The following is a 15,271-nucleotide window of genomic DNA, read 5'->3' as shown; positions in this document are numbered from 1 at the left end:
AAATGCGAGTTCTCGGCGAGGCGTCCTGCATCCGCCCTGCTCAGCTTCTATCTGAGAAGAATCCTATCCTCCTCCTCCTCATCATCATCACACATCATGCTGTGGGAAATGGGGGCAGAACGCGCGTGTGTGCGGGGCTGGGGCAGACACCGAGGGTGAAGGAACCCGACCAAGGAGATGCACTCAGCGCGAGGGCCACGGCCAGACCCGGAGCGGCGGCTGGGGGCAGGGAATGCCGTGGCGCAGGTGAAGCGAAAAGCAGGACCTTCCTTCGCATGGAGGACTGGGAGCGCGGGCCAGCTTCCCACGAAGGGCGCTCGGGAGAGGAGGGCAGGGGGGCGAACGCCCCTCCCGGGGGCCGAGAGGAGCGCGGGGCGGGGGAGACGCCCGTGTCAGGCGGGGCGGCGCGGGCCGGGCGGGCGCTTTCCCATCCCGGGGGGCAGCCCCGGCCCCGGCGCCCACCCCGGCCCGGCTGGCTCACCAGAAGAGCAGGTTGGCGCAGACGAAGCCGCCCAGGCTGCGGAGGGGCCGCTCCCAGCTCAGCGCCGCCGCGATGCAGCAGCCCACGGCCAGCCCCGTCTCCCCCAGCACCGCCGGCGCCCCGGCCCCGCCTGACACCTCCGTCGGCTCCGTCTCCCCGGGCGCCGCCGCGCCCCGCTCCTGCGGGGCCTCCGGTTCGCGGGGCTGCGCGGGCACCGCCGCGCTCGCCATGGCTCGGTGCGACCGCCGGGCTGCGGCTCGGCCTGGCGGGGCTGGGGCTGGGGCTGGGGCCGGGCCGGGGCGGCGGAGGCGGGCCCGGGGCGGAGCGCGGCGCTGGCCCCGCGTTACCCCGCACCCGCCTCCGCGCAGGTGCCGCGGGGGCGGTGCCGGCGCCTCCGCGTTGGCGGGCGGGGGGAGGCTCTGGGAGCGGGCGGGCCCGAGGCTGCCGCCCCTGGCGGGATTCTCCCGGCCGCAGGAGAGGCTGGGTTCAGCGTTCCGCTTCCCTGCTGCGGGAAGGCTGGGCTACCCAGCTGCTTTCTAGATTTGGGAGGGTGAAGCCCACCGCAAAGTGTTACCAGTGAGACTTGTCCTTCATCTCCTTCTCCTGTATGTATGCCACAGCCAAGCAGCAGTTGCAGCACATCCAGAGGAGGGCCACTCAGTGGATAAGAGGGCTGGAGACCTCCCCTGCGAAGACAGGCTGAGGAAGTTGGGGCTGTTCAGCCTGGAGAAGAGGAGATTATGTGCAGATCTCATAGCAACCTTCCTGTATCTGAAGGAGGCCTACAGGGAAGCTGGAGACGGACTCTTTGTCAGGAGCTACAGCGATAGGACAAGGAGTAATGGGTTCAAATTGAAAGATGGGAAATTTAGGTTGGACATTAAGAAGAAATTCTTTACTGTGAGGGTGATGAGACACTGGAACAGGCTGCCCAGGGATGTTGTGGATGCCCCATCCCTGGCAGCATTCAAGGCCGGGCTGGATAAGGCCTTGAGCAGCTTGGTCTAGTGGGAGGTGTCCCTGCCCGTGGCAGGGGAGGTGAGACTAGATGATCTTTAAGGTCCATTCCAACCCCTTGGCATTCTGTGATTCCATGATTCTATGATAACAGTCCCCAAAATACTAAAAAAAAAAAAAAACCAAAAAAAACCAAAAACAAAACAAAAAAAAAACAAACAAAAAAAACAAAAAACAAAAAAAAACAAACAAAAAAAAAAACCACAAAGGAAGTAAGTTGCTATTGTCATAATGCTGGGAGCTTCTAAGACCACAAAGGAGCCTATGGGAGTGTGATGGCTTGTATCTGCATCTTAAATATCCAAGAAACATACTCAAAATCTATACCCTGCTGTCCTGTCACCTGCACTACTACCTTTCTGGCCAGCCCCAGGCTCCGGATGGAAGCATGGCACTATGTGCAAGCTGGTGATGTGCGTAATAGCTGATGTGACTGCTGGGAAGCTGAATTCTGGGGAGCATGCCTGGTGAGAATTGTCACTCGAGCATCTGTTGCTGAATAAGAAGAGCCAAAAACTGGAATTGTTGAAGGTGTTTCACAGGATAAACTGTGTAAAATAAAATGATTCTTACTACAAGAGCAAGAAGAATAATTTTAGATTGGGAGTTGACACCTGTTTCTAGCTTGAGTTACTCCCTGTTAGAATGTTTTTTTAATGGGAAAAGGAGTCCTACTCACTTGAAGGTCAACGTGTCTTTTTTTTTCTCTGAGGCAAAAGAAGACAATTTAAATTACAACATGAAGTTGTAACATTGACTGTGTACTGGATTGCAAGTGTACCGTGTGTTTTTCACCAAATAGCCTTGGAAAGGAGTTACTCTATTTTTCTTATTCCACATGCTCTCTATAGCGTATGAGTTGCACCTGAGAGGAAACAAAAAGAATGTTATTCTACATAGGCAATTAACATTTTTCTAAAGGACATTTGAGTTTTATGCTAATTGGTTATACTTCTATGCTCTGATGTCTAAGAACCCGGAGCCAGGCAGACCTACCTGAATAATTAAGCCCAGCTAAAATGTGATTAAGTGTTGTCTGTGAAGGAGGGCAAAAGGAAAGAGACAGGCTCCTCTAGTAATCTAAAACACACATCGACAAGAAAGGGAAGTAGTTGCAGCAAGGCGGGAGAAACACTTTTTTCTGTTGCTTCTCTTCTTTTGTGCTGATGAATAAAACTTTGTCCTAAAAAGACACTGTCAAAACAGGGTGTTGTCCCTGTGCTGGAAAGCAGGCAGCTGTCTCCTATGTGTGCAAGCAGCTACTCATACTTACCGCTGTCACTTGGGCATCTCATGCTTTCCTAGGCTGAGTAGTAGTTGTTTGCTTCCCTCGTTTTGAGAGTGGGAGCAGAGGGAATCTTAGCAGGGAATCTTAACAGTCCACAGGAGTAAAAACAGTCTTCTTGCAAGGAAAGGGAGGTAGAGAGTTGGGCACAAAAAAGGGATTTTCTCCTATACTTACCCTTTTTTCAGGTCACTGCTGGATGCCAAGCTGCTGCTCTAGTGAATGCTGCCTGTAACTTGCAAAAACCATCCCCAGTTTAGCCAGCGGCAAATTGCTTTCCCTTGCTAGCATTCAGTTATTTCAGTAATGTGGGCGGTCCTAGCCAGCTTCCAAATCTAGCTTACTCCAAACAGTTATTAGGTAAGCCTGGAAAGGGCTCAGATGTTCCTCATGCACTTAGACTCAGAAAGCACTCTGGGGTTAAAATGTGAAAATCTGGGTTTAACCAGTGGTAAAATAATGGCAACATAATCCCACTGCCCCAAGGATTATAACCATGGCAGGTTTGAGGCAATCCTCCCTTACCAATATTCCACGTCTTTTTTTAAACATTTGAGGATGATCGTATGATTGATTCTCCCTGCTCCCAATTTTTACTCTCTGTGACGCTCCCTTCAGTCACTGGAGTTCAAAAATTCCCCCTCTCCTCAGAAATGGGGGGGATGGAATATGGGGGGGGAGGATAAGGTGAGGTTTCAGTGGAAAGGGTAGACTACAGATATGGAAGGAAACTCTTTTGGATTTTGATTAAACTTGCATCCATTCTAGATTACTGGCCTCTGCTTTCCTGATCCTGAAGGATATGAACAGAAATCAGTGAAAAGCTCTTCCAGAATAGGTTTTGTAATTTAGCTAATGGAAAAAAAGAATGCTTGATGGATGGCAGTTCTGTTTTCACTGTTGATTTTTCTTGGGCTTGGTTTATATGAATGATTTTATTGAAAACACTCTGGTATAAACATTAGTGTGAGAGAAGAAATGGATGCTTCATTCCCAGCCATTGAAGGTTCAGATGTCTTTTTCAGAAAAAAATAGCAGTAAATAGGTTGGCTGGCTTTGATCTTCCTGTTCTTTGATGTTTTGCCTGCCAGAGTTTAAAGGGTTTGTGTGCAGTTTGAGTTTGGGATGGGAAAAACTAGGACTAGCAACCAGTGCACAGTTGCATGCGTGAGGTGTAATGCACAGAATTAGGTTAGGGACTGCGGGTCTGGTGCCAGGGACTACAGTGTAAATGATGGATGAAAACCAAGGAGAAGGCTTTGTAAGTGGTTGTTTCAAAGGAGCTTACAAATATCAAAGCATTCTAATGGTTCTGAAATATGTTTGAAAATGCTGATGTCATCATAGAGGAACTATTGAATTCAGCTGAGGATTCCAGCTCAAAATGGAATGATTTTCCCTCCTTCTTCTTTTCTGTTTAAGCTTGTTTTCCATTAGCTTCATTTCACCACAGGATCACACACTAGGTTAGTTTGGAACTAACACCTTTAAGACATTGGGTCTGACCTTTCTCCCCACATAAACACTCAGCACCCCTGTTACTTGGCTGTGACATTTTGCTCTGTGTCATGCCCAGATTAGCTCTGAACACCTCTGAGGGCTGGAGATTCTGCAATGCACTCTGAGCAACCTGTTTGTACATTTGGCCACATTCATTGTGAAGAATATTTTCTTATTATTTATTCAAAATTTCTTGTTTCACCCATTTCCTCTAATTTAGTTCTGCACCTCATAAGGGAGGGCTCTGTCCCCATCCATTCTGTAACCACACATCAGGTATTCTGCAACAGATCCCTGTTAGCCTCTGTCATCCAGAGTGAGCAAACCCAGCTCACTCAGCCTTTCCTTCTGTGTCATCAGCTGTGTGCCACTGACCTTCCAGGGGCCCTCTGGACTCCTTCCAGTATGTCAGTGTCTGTCTTGTCTTGGGTTGTCCCAAACTGGACAAAGTATTCCATATGTGGTCTCACAAATGGTAGAAGGAGGGGAAAAATTGCTTCCCTTGTCCTGGTAATGACCCATAATTAGTGCACGATTATTGACTCTGTGTCCAGTCATCCCCATGGCACTTTCTAACTTGTCTCTGCTTTGTGGCTGAAGAATTGTGTCTTAGTCATTCTTTATAAGGCATGACTTTGAACATCCATCATCCCTTTTCCTGAAATTTTTTCAGTTCTATAACTGAAATAAGATTTCTCAATAAGAAATAACTTTCGTATGTGGTTCTAGTCACATCATCTCTGCGTTTGAAGGAGGAACATATCATAGATTTGAATTGTTTCATAACACTGCACTGTAGTTTGCTTTTGTAATAATTTCTAAGGACTGCTGTCCTTTATTTTTATTTTTCATTTATTTTTCTGTAACTCTTGAAACATCACCATTTTTTCCTAAGTGCTAATGTTCACTTTGCAGCCTGCCATACAGCTCATTCTGGTACTGGCCTTCCCCCCTCACCTCATCTGCCCCACTTCATCTACTTGGAATTTATTTGCCATTTCATTGGACAATTATTCAGTTTCATAAAGTCATGCAGGTTTTTTTAGTCTGCCCTTATCCTGACTTGCCTGAGTAACTTGATGTCATCACTAAACTCTAAGCTTGCTCTTCATCATTTTTCCAGTTCACTGTTCAGTAGGTTGAAGATCTTAGAGCCTTTCCCGAACCTCAGGAATGATCTCCTTCCTTTGTTTGGGATGGATTGTTTGCTCTTACTGTCTGTTCCCTATCTTCTAGCCAATTATTTATCCACATCAGGACTTCTTATGTGGATACATAGCTTCTTTTAAGCCTTAGGTGATGAATTTTGCCAAAACCCTTTTTGAAATCCAGGTAAACCAGACTGCCCTCATTCAGAGATCTGTCAAAGAACTTCAGCAGACTTCCTAGGGCAGAGCTTTATTAACCAGAACCTGTGCTGCCTCTTCCCAATAGATCATATTTCTTCAGGTGTCCACTAAGGATATGCTTTATTATAATATTGAGTAGCTAACATTAGAAGTCTTTAGTTGCCTAGATCCCTTAAAACTCTTTAAAGGCTGGTGTCATAGGTGACATACATACCATGCACTTTTAGTTAATCCTATTTTGTCCTGAAGCTTCATGCATGCTTTTGTGGAATTTCTCCTGTGTCTTTTCACTAAACTCTGATGTCTTTTCTAGTTACCATTTAAGTGTAGAATAACTTTCCAATTAATAATTGGCAAACAGTTTTCTCCTTTGATGCACACTCTCTTAACCTTTGCAGCATCCCTGAGGTCTCTATTGAGGAATATGTTTGAAACTACATCCCAAGCTCTTTGTTCTTTTATTTAACTGTAATATATCATAATATTTAACTATGGAGCAGGAGCTCATTAAATGTTGTCCTGTGATATGCAAAATACAATTAGGACTGTGACGCGTCTTTAAAGTATTTTATGTACAAGTCTGTGCATTTCAAAATGCTCTTGTGTTCCACCGAAATATTTATCTGTTGGGCAGTTGGAATACATGGGACCTGATTGACCTTGTAAGCTAAAACTATGTGGTAGCTTGACTGTGGCTGTGTGCCAGATGCCCACACAGCCACTCCATAACTCCCCTCCTTAACTGGGAAGAGGAGAGAAAAATATAATGAAAGGCTCAGCAGTCAAGATAAGGACAGGGAGAGTTCACTCACCAGTTACTGTCATAGGCAAAACAGACTCAATGCTGGGAAATTAGTTTAATTACCAATCAAATCATGAGAAATAAAACCAAATCTTAAAACTGCCCTCCAAACACCTTCCACCCACGCCTCCCTTCTTCCCAGGCTTAACTTTAGTCCTGACTTCTCATCCCCCTCGTCCCCACAGTGGTGCAGGGGAACAGGGAATGGGGGCTGCAGTGATGTCATCACACGTTGTCTCTGCTGCTCCTTCCTCCTCAGGGGGAGGACTCCTCACATTCCTCCCCTGCTCCAGCATAGGGTCCCTTCCATGTGCTGCAGTCCTTCAGAAACAGACTGCTCCAGTGTGGATCCCTGTGGGGTCACAAGTCCTGTCACTAAAGCTGCGCTAGTCTGGGTTTCCCACAAGGTCACAGCTTCATTTGGGTATCCTCCTGCTGCAGCATGGGGCCCTCCATTGCCTGCAGGTGGATCTCTGCTCTGCCATGGACCTCCTCCACGGGCTGCAGAGGGACAGCTACCCCACCATGGGCTGCACCATGGGCTGCAGAGGGACAGCTACCCCACCATGGGCTGCACCACGGGCTGCAGGGGAATCTCTGCTGCAGTGACCGGAGCACGTCCTCTCTTCCTTCTTCACTGACCTTGGTGCCAGCAGTGTTGTTTCTCCCACACGTTCTCATTGCTGTCTCCCACCTGCTGTTGCACAGCAGGTTTTTTCCCCTTCTTAAATATGTTATCCCAGATGTGCTACCACCATTACTGATGTGCTTGGCTTTGGCCAGCAGCAGATCTTTCTTGGAGCTGGCAGGCATTGGCTCTGCAGACACAGGGAAAGCTCCTGGCAGCTTTTCACATTAGACACCCCTGTAGTTCCTCTCCTTCCTCCCCCCACCACTACCAGAACCTTGCGATTGCAAACCTCATACAAGATGCATCATACCAGGTGGTATAAGATGAAAAATTTAACACAAGTGGCAAAAACATATGAGTGTTGATGCTGCTTCTTATTCAGAAATGACAGTATTTGGGATTCTTTTTCCTCACTGCTAGAGGTTACGCTGCTTAATGCCCATGAACTCAAAGCTTTAAGAGCAGAACTCAACAATGAAGCAATGTATGGAAGAATAATGCTTCAATTTTATATTTTCTGTAATAGAGATCATGATCAGGAAGCTCTGATATCTCCCACATCAGATATTCCTTTTTGTTTGGTAAAAGTGTGTGAGGACAGTAGTAAATATTCCATGCTCAAATGCAGTGTTGAATCCAGGTTTTATAGAATTGAGCTAATGTAGCAATTATATACACTTATTTTAGCAATTATAAACATTTATATGAGTAATTGGAAAGAATAGTATTTCCGATACAACTGTTTAGGACTTGGGACAAGGGAGCTTAAAGAAGAAAATGTATGGCTCACCAGCTATGGTCAAAGCCAGTTAAGCCACTTAAAACAAGTGTTTTTAGCCCAGAAATATCACTGTACAGCAATCTCATAAAATATTTATGCAACAATTTACAGGTGTTTAACACCAAACTATGTTGAACACCAAACTATGCTGATCTTCTTGTCAGTATAATCATGCCATGTAAAAGATCAGTAAGAATAATTGATTTTCAAGGATCTAATTTTGGACCTAATTACTGTAATCTCTTAGGTGGCATTACCTGTTTGATTGTATGTGGTGGAGAGTCGATAATGACTTTATAGGTTTAGTTCCCCTCTTCGGTCAACTTTGCCTGAGAGCAGGCCAAGCAGGCCAGCAACCTTTTTGAATCTTGCAATTGTTTAGAATTTATGAAACGGGTAAGCTCATATAGGAGTTGCCATTGGCAAGGAAGAATCAAAATCACTGTTAATCAGCAAGTTTGGACATTTTGGCCTTATTTGTAGAAAGAGTGATTGTGCTAGTTTGAAAACAAACCAGTGGGAGTCACCAAGTCAGAATAACAATTAAATGGAAATTAAAGAAAAGGAAAAGAAAGTAAAAGAAAACACTGACAAAGTCAAGATACAACCTGAGTCCCTATTAGGCAGGGTAGTGGTAGCAGTCTGGTGGAATGGTGGCTGCAGTCCTCTGAAGTGGTGATCCTGTAGTAGAAGGAGTCTGCTCTTCCTCAGAAAGTCCAGTGGTGTCTATGTAGCTCCTGTCCTCTGGAAATCCAGTGGAAAGAGTGTCTCTGGTGTTCAGAGTCTCAGATTATATCCACGATGGGATGCTTGGTTCCTCCCTCTGGGTGGAGCATCTCACAATGGGGTAATGAGTCATGAGGCCAAGTGTTGATTAGGCTCATTAACAGAAGATAGTCTGGAGGGAGTTATCTCTGAGTCATGCAGCAGGACAATGATGGGCCATTAACAGCAAGATAGTCTGGGGGGAGGAGGCAAGGAAACACTGCCCCACCTGATTTCCACAGCTCATGAGGATGGTAATAGAATACACCTCAACCCAGGACAGTGATCTAAGTGAAAACATTAGTACTGTTGTGAAACTGTATGAGCCCTTAAATATTGTGGAAAGGAATTAGATGCATTTGATTATTGACTTTATGAACTTACTTTTTAGATGCAGCTATGTGAGTTATCTGTCAGGAGTTGAAGTTTGGCATTGTGCATGGTTTAGAAGCTGTAGTTCAAGAGATCAAGATTCTCCAAGTGGGAAGAAGTGTGGGACATGGAAAACTGACAGCAGTTGAGCATGGAGAATGTTTGCTGTCTAAGTAGCCAGAAGTGCACCCCCACCTGCTTCCAGGGAGAGTGCTACAAACAGTGGTCTCCACAGCAAAGGCTAGATGAGGGCAGATTATGTATCTGTGGTTTGGCAAGGGTACTAAAGTGGTAATTTCATTTGAGGGTGAAAGGTAATCTGTGGAAAGGACACATGGGCGCAATGTTACGTTGGTCTCCTGGATTCTTAAATATGTTAGATTAGTAAGTAAGTTAGGCCTGTAAGTGAGTTACTGCCATGCCTGTAGTAAATAATGTAGAATCTTTTGTTAAATTGTTTAAATTAGGTTATCAGTTAAGTGCTGTTACGTTTAAATGCTGTTTAAACCTTTAGGACAAAACCACTGGTCACATCTGAGACTAAACTTGGCAAAGGGGTCCACTGTGAACCTTATGACTCAATGGGTAGGTCTCTCTCATTCCTTTTTATCCTTACCCTTTCTCATTTTTACCCTTTTTCCATCCCCAGCCTCCATACAGATTACTTTTGGTTGATTTTAGGTTTAGATTGATTGATTTAATATTTTAGTTCGATTTTTCTCTGTGTGCTTTAACCACATAGTTAGTAGGTGTCATAGGTTAGCAAGCATAGTCCCGGAAGGGATATCCTTGCTAAGGGGTGCTTACAGTTTCCTCTGGGACCTGATAGAACCTATCAGCTGGCCAGTTTGAATATGGACAATTCTTTAAGCCACTTAAAGTTGTGACCGCCTCTGTGATCCACACTTAAGAATAGACAAACTCCCCCCCCAGGCTCTCTCTCGTTTCCGGCGCTGGCACAGGTGGCTGCAGGCCCCGTGCAGGGGCCAGTGGGCCCAGCCAGGCCCTGCTTGGGCCAGGCCGGGCCGGGCCACGGCCAGCCTGGAGCCATGGGCCTGTCCCAGCCATGGAACCCCCCCCCACTGCCTTGCCGTGGGCAGCCGGAGCGGCTCGGAACCCCCCCCTCCACTGCGGCCGAGATTCAGCAAAGCGGCACCTCTGTCCGGCAGAGGTCAGGTGACCAACAGCGATAAGCCACATTCCAGCTGCAAGGCCGAGGTGAGATTAACCCTTTTATTGCTGTGAAGAGCTGAAAACCTGAGGGAAGAGAGAGAGGAGATGCTTAAAGCTGAAATTCTGTTGTGAAGCTATGATATATCAGAGTATCCTGTTGTAATTTCATGAAGATATGGGGGGTGGAGTGTTCAACTCATAAGCAGAAGCACCTGCGCTGAGATAGGCAGATGCTGACGCAGCTGTAATTTCATGAGAAGTTTGGACAGAGAGAGATGAACCAGATGAACCAGATGAGGACTTTTGCTCCAAAGAGGAAAGGAGAAATACCTCAATTCCTAGAGATGCTTCCAGTGATAGTCTTAAAGATGAAGATGACCCTTTGCTCCCAGGGAAGGAGAAGGGCCTCTGTTTTTTTTGTTTCTGAACAGCTCAACCTTAAAATTGTACCCCAGAAAACTTTCAAGAGTGGACCCTCGAAAGCAGTTGCGGGAAAAGCTGCAAGTCGGGGGAAGGGACTCACATCGCAAGCAGAGAGACTCCTCTTCCTAAATGGACTGAACAATATTTGGAAGTGGGCGGCTGTCTCGGTGTGATACTGTTTTCATAGCATGAGCAAAAAGAGACTTCTCTTTCTAATGGACTGAACAAGGTTATTATGAAAGTGGTAAACAGACTGAACATCTTAAGGGTTGTCTTTATATTGTCAGTGGGAGAAGGGAGGAAGGTGGGGGGAGGAGGAGAGTTCTAAAGGTGGTATAATTTTTCTTTTCTTCTTTTAGGTCTGTTAATAAACTTCTTTATATTCATTCAAGTTGGTGCCTGCTTTGCATTTCTCCTAATTCTTATCTCACAGAAGATAAACAGTAATGAGTATTTTAGACCAAACCACTACACTAAATTGGTGTTTCTGCCCCGTTACAAACCCAACCCGCGACAGTAGGGCAAACCTTTAAACAAATTTTGTCATACTTTAATATTAAACCTGCTTTTGCTGGTACTTTTTAGCTGGTGATTCTTTGAGCTACCTGAGACAGTTTTTTATCACAGGTGGAGAGCAAGAATAATGAGAAGATTCCTCCCTGTTCCTTCTCCTACCCCAACCTCTTGATAAAGACCAGGTAAATTCATACTACAGGTGGAACCACTCGCTGTATAGTTCACTTCCTTGGATCGCTGCTGCCCTCTTCTGCTGGCTTCTCAGGGCTGCTGTGGCACGGGGAGTTCTTGTATTGCACCAAAGGCCTCGTGTCTGTTGTGATGTTATGGCAGGTTGTGGAGTGAAATGCAGTGACTTTCCAGGACTGGACTCCACAAAGAATTAGTTTTATTCAGGACAGTGCTGTCATATGTGGTTGGTACCCTTTTGTTATTACTTCACAGAGCCGTAAATGATGTGGAGTGCATGTGTTCTGAGAAATAGTCTGTCAGCATTGAAAAAGCTGACACTGTTCTGGCCATGTTTCTGTAAAATGGACCTGAGCCAGCATGACTGGCAGTGCCATAGCATGCCTGTGTTGGGCATTTGTGCTGGTGCAGACCTGTGAGTACGTGTAATGCCTCAGAAATGTGGGGCTTGAAACCCAGCTTTCTGATGCAACACTTCTGGGGTGAAGCAATTTCCTCTGCATAGCTTCTGTAATTAAGTTTATTAAGAATTCTGGCACCCTGACAAATGGATGTATTGTATTATGAGGCACAGGGAAAGTGCTAGACAGAAGCCTGAAGATGTAGGAGGAATTAAGACATGGCCAGCTAAGTCCAGAGGAGGGCCACAAAGATGATTAGAGGGATGGAGCACCTCTTTTATGAAGACAGGCTGGGAGAGTTGTGGTTGTTCCACCTGGTAAAGGCTCCAGGGAGGCTTTAGGGCAGCCTTCCAGTACCTAAAGGGGACTACAAGAGAGCTGGAGCAGGAGTTTTTATAAGGCCATGTAATGATAGAACAAGGGGGAATTGCTTCAAACTGAGAGAGGGCAGGCTTAGATTAGATATTAGGAATTTACTGTGGGGGTGGTGAGGCACTGGAACAGGCTGCCCAGAGAAGCTGTGGATGCCCCATATCTGGAAGTGTTCAAGGCCAGACTGGATAGAGCTCTGAGCAACCTGGTCTAGTGGAAGGTGTCCCTGCCCACAGCAAGGGGGTTGGAACGAAATGATCTTTAAGACTCCTTCCAACCCAAACCATTCTGCAATTTTATGATTTAAGGGCATACTAAGATGAAGCTATACAATTTTATTTCCATTGAAGCTGACACTGTTCCCAGGCCTGACTGCACGGTTTCTGCCCAGCCTTGTGCTCTTGCAGGGTGCCTGGCTAGCTCCTGGGCTCTCCTCGGTGTGGCTGTATTCCAGCAGGTGCAGTCCAAGGGTGCAGGAACCCAGTGTGTGCTCCCTGGAGGGTTTTTGACAGAGTTGGTGCAACCACCTGGGGGTGGCAGATCTTCCAGAGGGGAATGAGTGACAGTACACAACTGGGGCCAGCTCCAAGTGCAGGGACAGGCATTCTCACTTCCAAACCCAGGTGTGTCTATTATGTTGTATTTATTTTGGTAATCTGTGGGTTCTTTCTGTTGAGTATCAACAGTTATCTTTTTTTTTTCTTTGCCTGAGTAGCGGTAATTGGACTAAGATTTGCATGGCAGTTTGATAGACTTGGCAAGAACAAAGAGAAGCTCTTAATTACAGTGATGTAGTGACAGGCACTTCTGTGTACTGACCAAGATCAAACATCCCTCCTAATGGTTGAGAGCATCCAGAAGTCAGTCAGCACACAAATGAATCAGGTAGTGGTGTCTGCTTCTCAAGACAGTGACCCTGTACAAGACTGTCACGAGGGGTTTCTTACCAGTTACTGATTATGATGATGTGCAGGGACTTCTCTGAGCATGCTTACACATAGGCAAAATTGAACTTCTTTGCTGTGCTGGCTGAAATGTATAAATTGTTTCATTCCAAGGATGCCCTGCTAGGAGCAGCTAAATTCTTTCTAAACAACTTGCATATGGGAAAAATAAAAAAAAAAAAAAGTCAGTCTCAAATACTCTGTGTGTAACTATGCATACTGAAGTTATAGTTTCTTTCATTCTTGTCTTCCTTAATTAAGTTCACCTTTTCTGGGAGAGTGGGGATATGAAATTAGTAGTGTGATTTAGCCAGCCTTTAGGGACTGAGGGGTGGTGTCACAGATGGAGTGACTGAAAGTTATCTGGCAGTAGGAGGAGGGTGGAGGATTTCTCAGAGCAAGCCTTGTAGTTTACAAAGGCTATGTACACTATGGGGGCAGTGCATGCTGCACTGCCATGATGTGGCTGGCTAATAAAAACAAGCCATCTTTCACCAGGGCTAAATAGCAAAAGCTTTACTTGCACATTCCCTGTGGCATGGCATTGCTCAGCAGTCCTTCCCTCTGTGTCATATAGAGACACACTGCATGGACAGGGGCACCTGCCCCAGGACAACACGCAGCACATGCACCTTTCCAAGCAAAAGCACACACACACACACACGTCTATGTAGCCCGTGCTGTAGGCTTGACTCCTGAGAAGACAGATGAAATTAGAGTTTTGTTGCAAGTTTGACTCAGTATGAAATAGAAACAGAGCACATTACATATATTTTCTTTATTGCTGGACTTTTTTTCCCAGTAAGTAGGCATGATTCCTTAAAGGCTGAGGTTTTTAACAACAGTAAGGTTTTTCAGGTTTCTTTTTTTCTTTTTTTTTTTTGCTGTGGACAAAAAGATACCTTTGAACAAAGTTTTGCCTTATATTACAGTATTTCTGTACAAAAATAAAAGTCCAAAATCAAATTATTATTAGCTGATATTCCCCAATTTATTTACAGGGTACTGTCAAGAACCTTCATCAGGCAACCAGGTAAAATAGAGAACTGTAATTAAAGCAGTTGCATTGCATAATGTTGTGTTCTCTAGTCATCTCTGAAGGGCTCTGGCCTTTGGCAGTCAGTCTGGGTTGAAGAGTCCAGCCAGAAGTATAAAACAGTGATGTCTTTCAAAGAAAAAATTAATATTAAAAACTTAAGCTGACATTATGGAGAATTGAACTGATAACTGTATTTCCATATTAGGGTAGTCTATAAATATTCTCAGCTACATCTCTCTTTATCATACAGCAGACACAGAATGCAGACTTCTGCTACGTATACAGTAATACATATTTGCAATAGTAAAATCAATGTATGAAAAATTTTGGAATTTACTTGTTAATAAAACTGCTTATAAAGTAACCATACAACTGTAACAACTATAACTCTGAACTATTAAAATGTACAGAAAGACTGTTTACACCATTGCACATACTTATTCCCTTTGCTTCAAAAGACTCGTGAAATACAGAATAAAATTTGTCAAGTTTTACTGACAGCTCAAATATGCATGCACAATGTGCACATCCATGGAAGCAAGGGGAAACAAAGTGTTGGTGTCCATCAGGAAGGCTGCCAGCAGCGCTCCAAAAAAATATACCTTGCTCTTCCTTCCCTCCCCCTTCCCACCTGTATACAGGCCAGTAGATTAGTGCAGAATGGATGAATATAACTTTGTTTTCAGTGTTCTGAAAGGACAAAGGAAATCCTCTTGACTTTTATCAGCAATTTTAGGACAATACAAGTTAGGCTTAATATTGTAAGGCACTTATTACTGCTTGTATTGCAGTGGATCGAGTCTTAAGGCATTTGTTATATCAACTGAAGGTAATAATGCTTTGGAAAGTTTTGAATGAGCCATCAGTTCTAGTATGTGACTATTTCAGCTGATTTTCCCCTGCCCCCCCTGTGGTCTCTCTAAAACATTGTTTGAAGATATTCTTCATTGAAACTCTGGTTCTTGGTTAGCTTGTCAACAAAGGTGATCAATGTCCCCAGGTTGTTCTGAGGCCAAGGAGCGATAGATTCCATTTAGGGTGCAGTAGAACTGGTTTTGTTTTCACCTGGAGCTGCCCTGACTTCCATGACTACTCACAGATCGAGAGGTGCTGTAGCGTTTTTTCACGATCATACTGATGTAAGCTTTCATCAGCTTTGCAATGTCAACCACCTGCCAAGAGCATGAAGAGCACAGTTCTTAGTAAGGTAACAGTATGTGAATGAATTTCT

The 15,271-nt window shown here is 45.2% G+C and overlaps 2 protein-coding genes across 2 annotated transcripts in view; both read right to left on the bottom strand.

The window, feature by feature from the left end:
* The window catches only part of RETREG1 (reticulophagy regulator 1), a 64,412-nt gene extending 63,644 nt beyond the window's left edge, over positions 1 to 768 (bottom strand). Inside the window, exon 1 of the mRNA XM_069008310.1 lies at positions 482 to 768. Coding sequence (XP_068864411.1) covers positions 482 to 711 — 230 coding nt within the window. The 5' untranslated portion in view covers positions 712 to 768. The remainder of the gene's footprint in view (positions 1 to 481) is intronic.
* Positions 769 to 13,778: 13,010 nt separating this feature from the next.
* MYO10 (myosin X) overlaps positions 13,779 to 15,271 on the bottom strand; it is a 163,242-nt gene continuing 161,749 nt past the window's right edge. Inside the window, exon 41 of the mRNA XM_069008309.1 lies at positions 13,779 to 15,212. Within this exon, the coding sequence (XP_068864410.1) occupies positions 15,102 to 15,212 (111 nt within the window). The 3' untranslated portion in view covers positions 13,779 to 15,101. The remainder of the gene's footprint in view (positions 15,213 to 15,271) is intronic.

The sequence above is a fragment of the Aphelocoma coerulescens genome, chromosome 2 (genome assembly GCF_041296385.1).
Source record: "Aphelocoma coerulescens isolate FSJ_1873_10779 chromosome 2, UR_Acoe_1.0, whole genome shotgun sequence".
In the NCBI taxonomy this organism is placed as follows: domain Eukaryota; kingdom Metazoa; phylum Chordata; class Aves; order Passeriformes; family Corvidae; genus Aphelocoma; species Aphelocoma coerulescens.
Note: the sequence above shows the minus strand (reverse complement) of the source record. Positions and strands in the feature narration are given on the sequence as shown.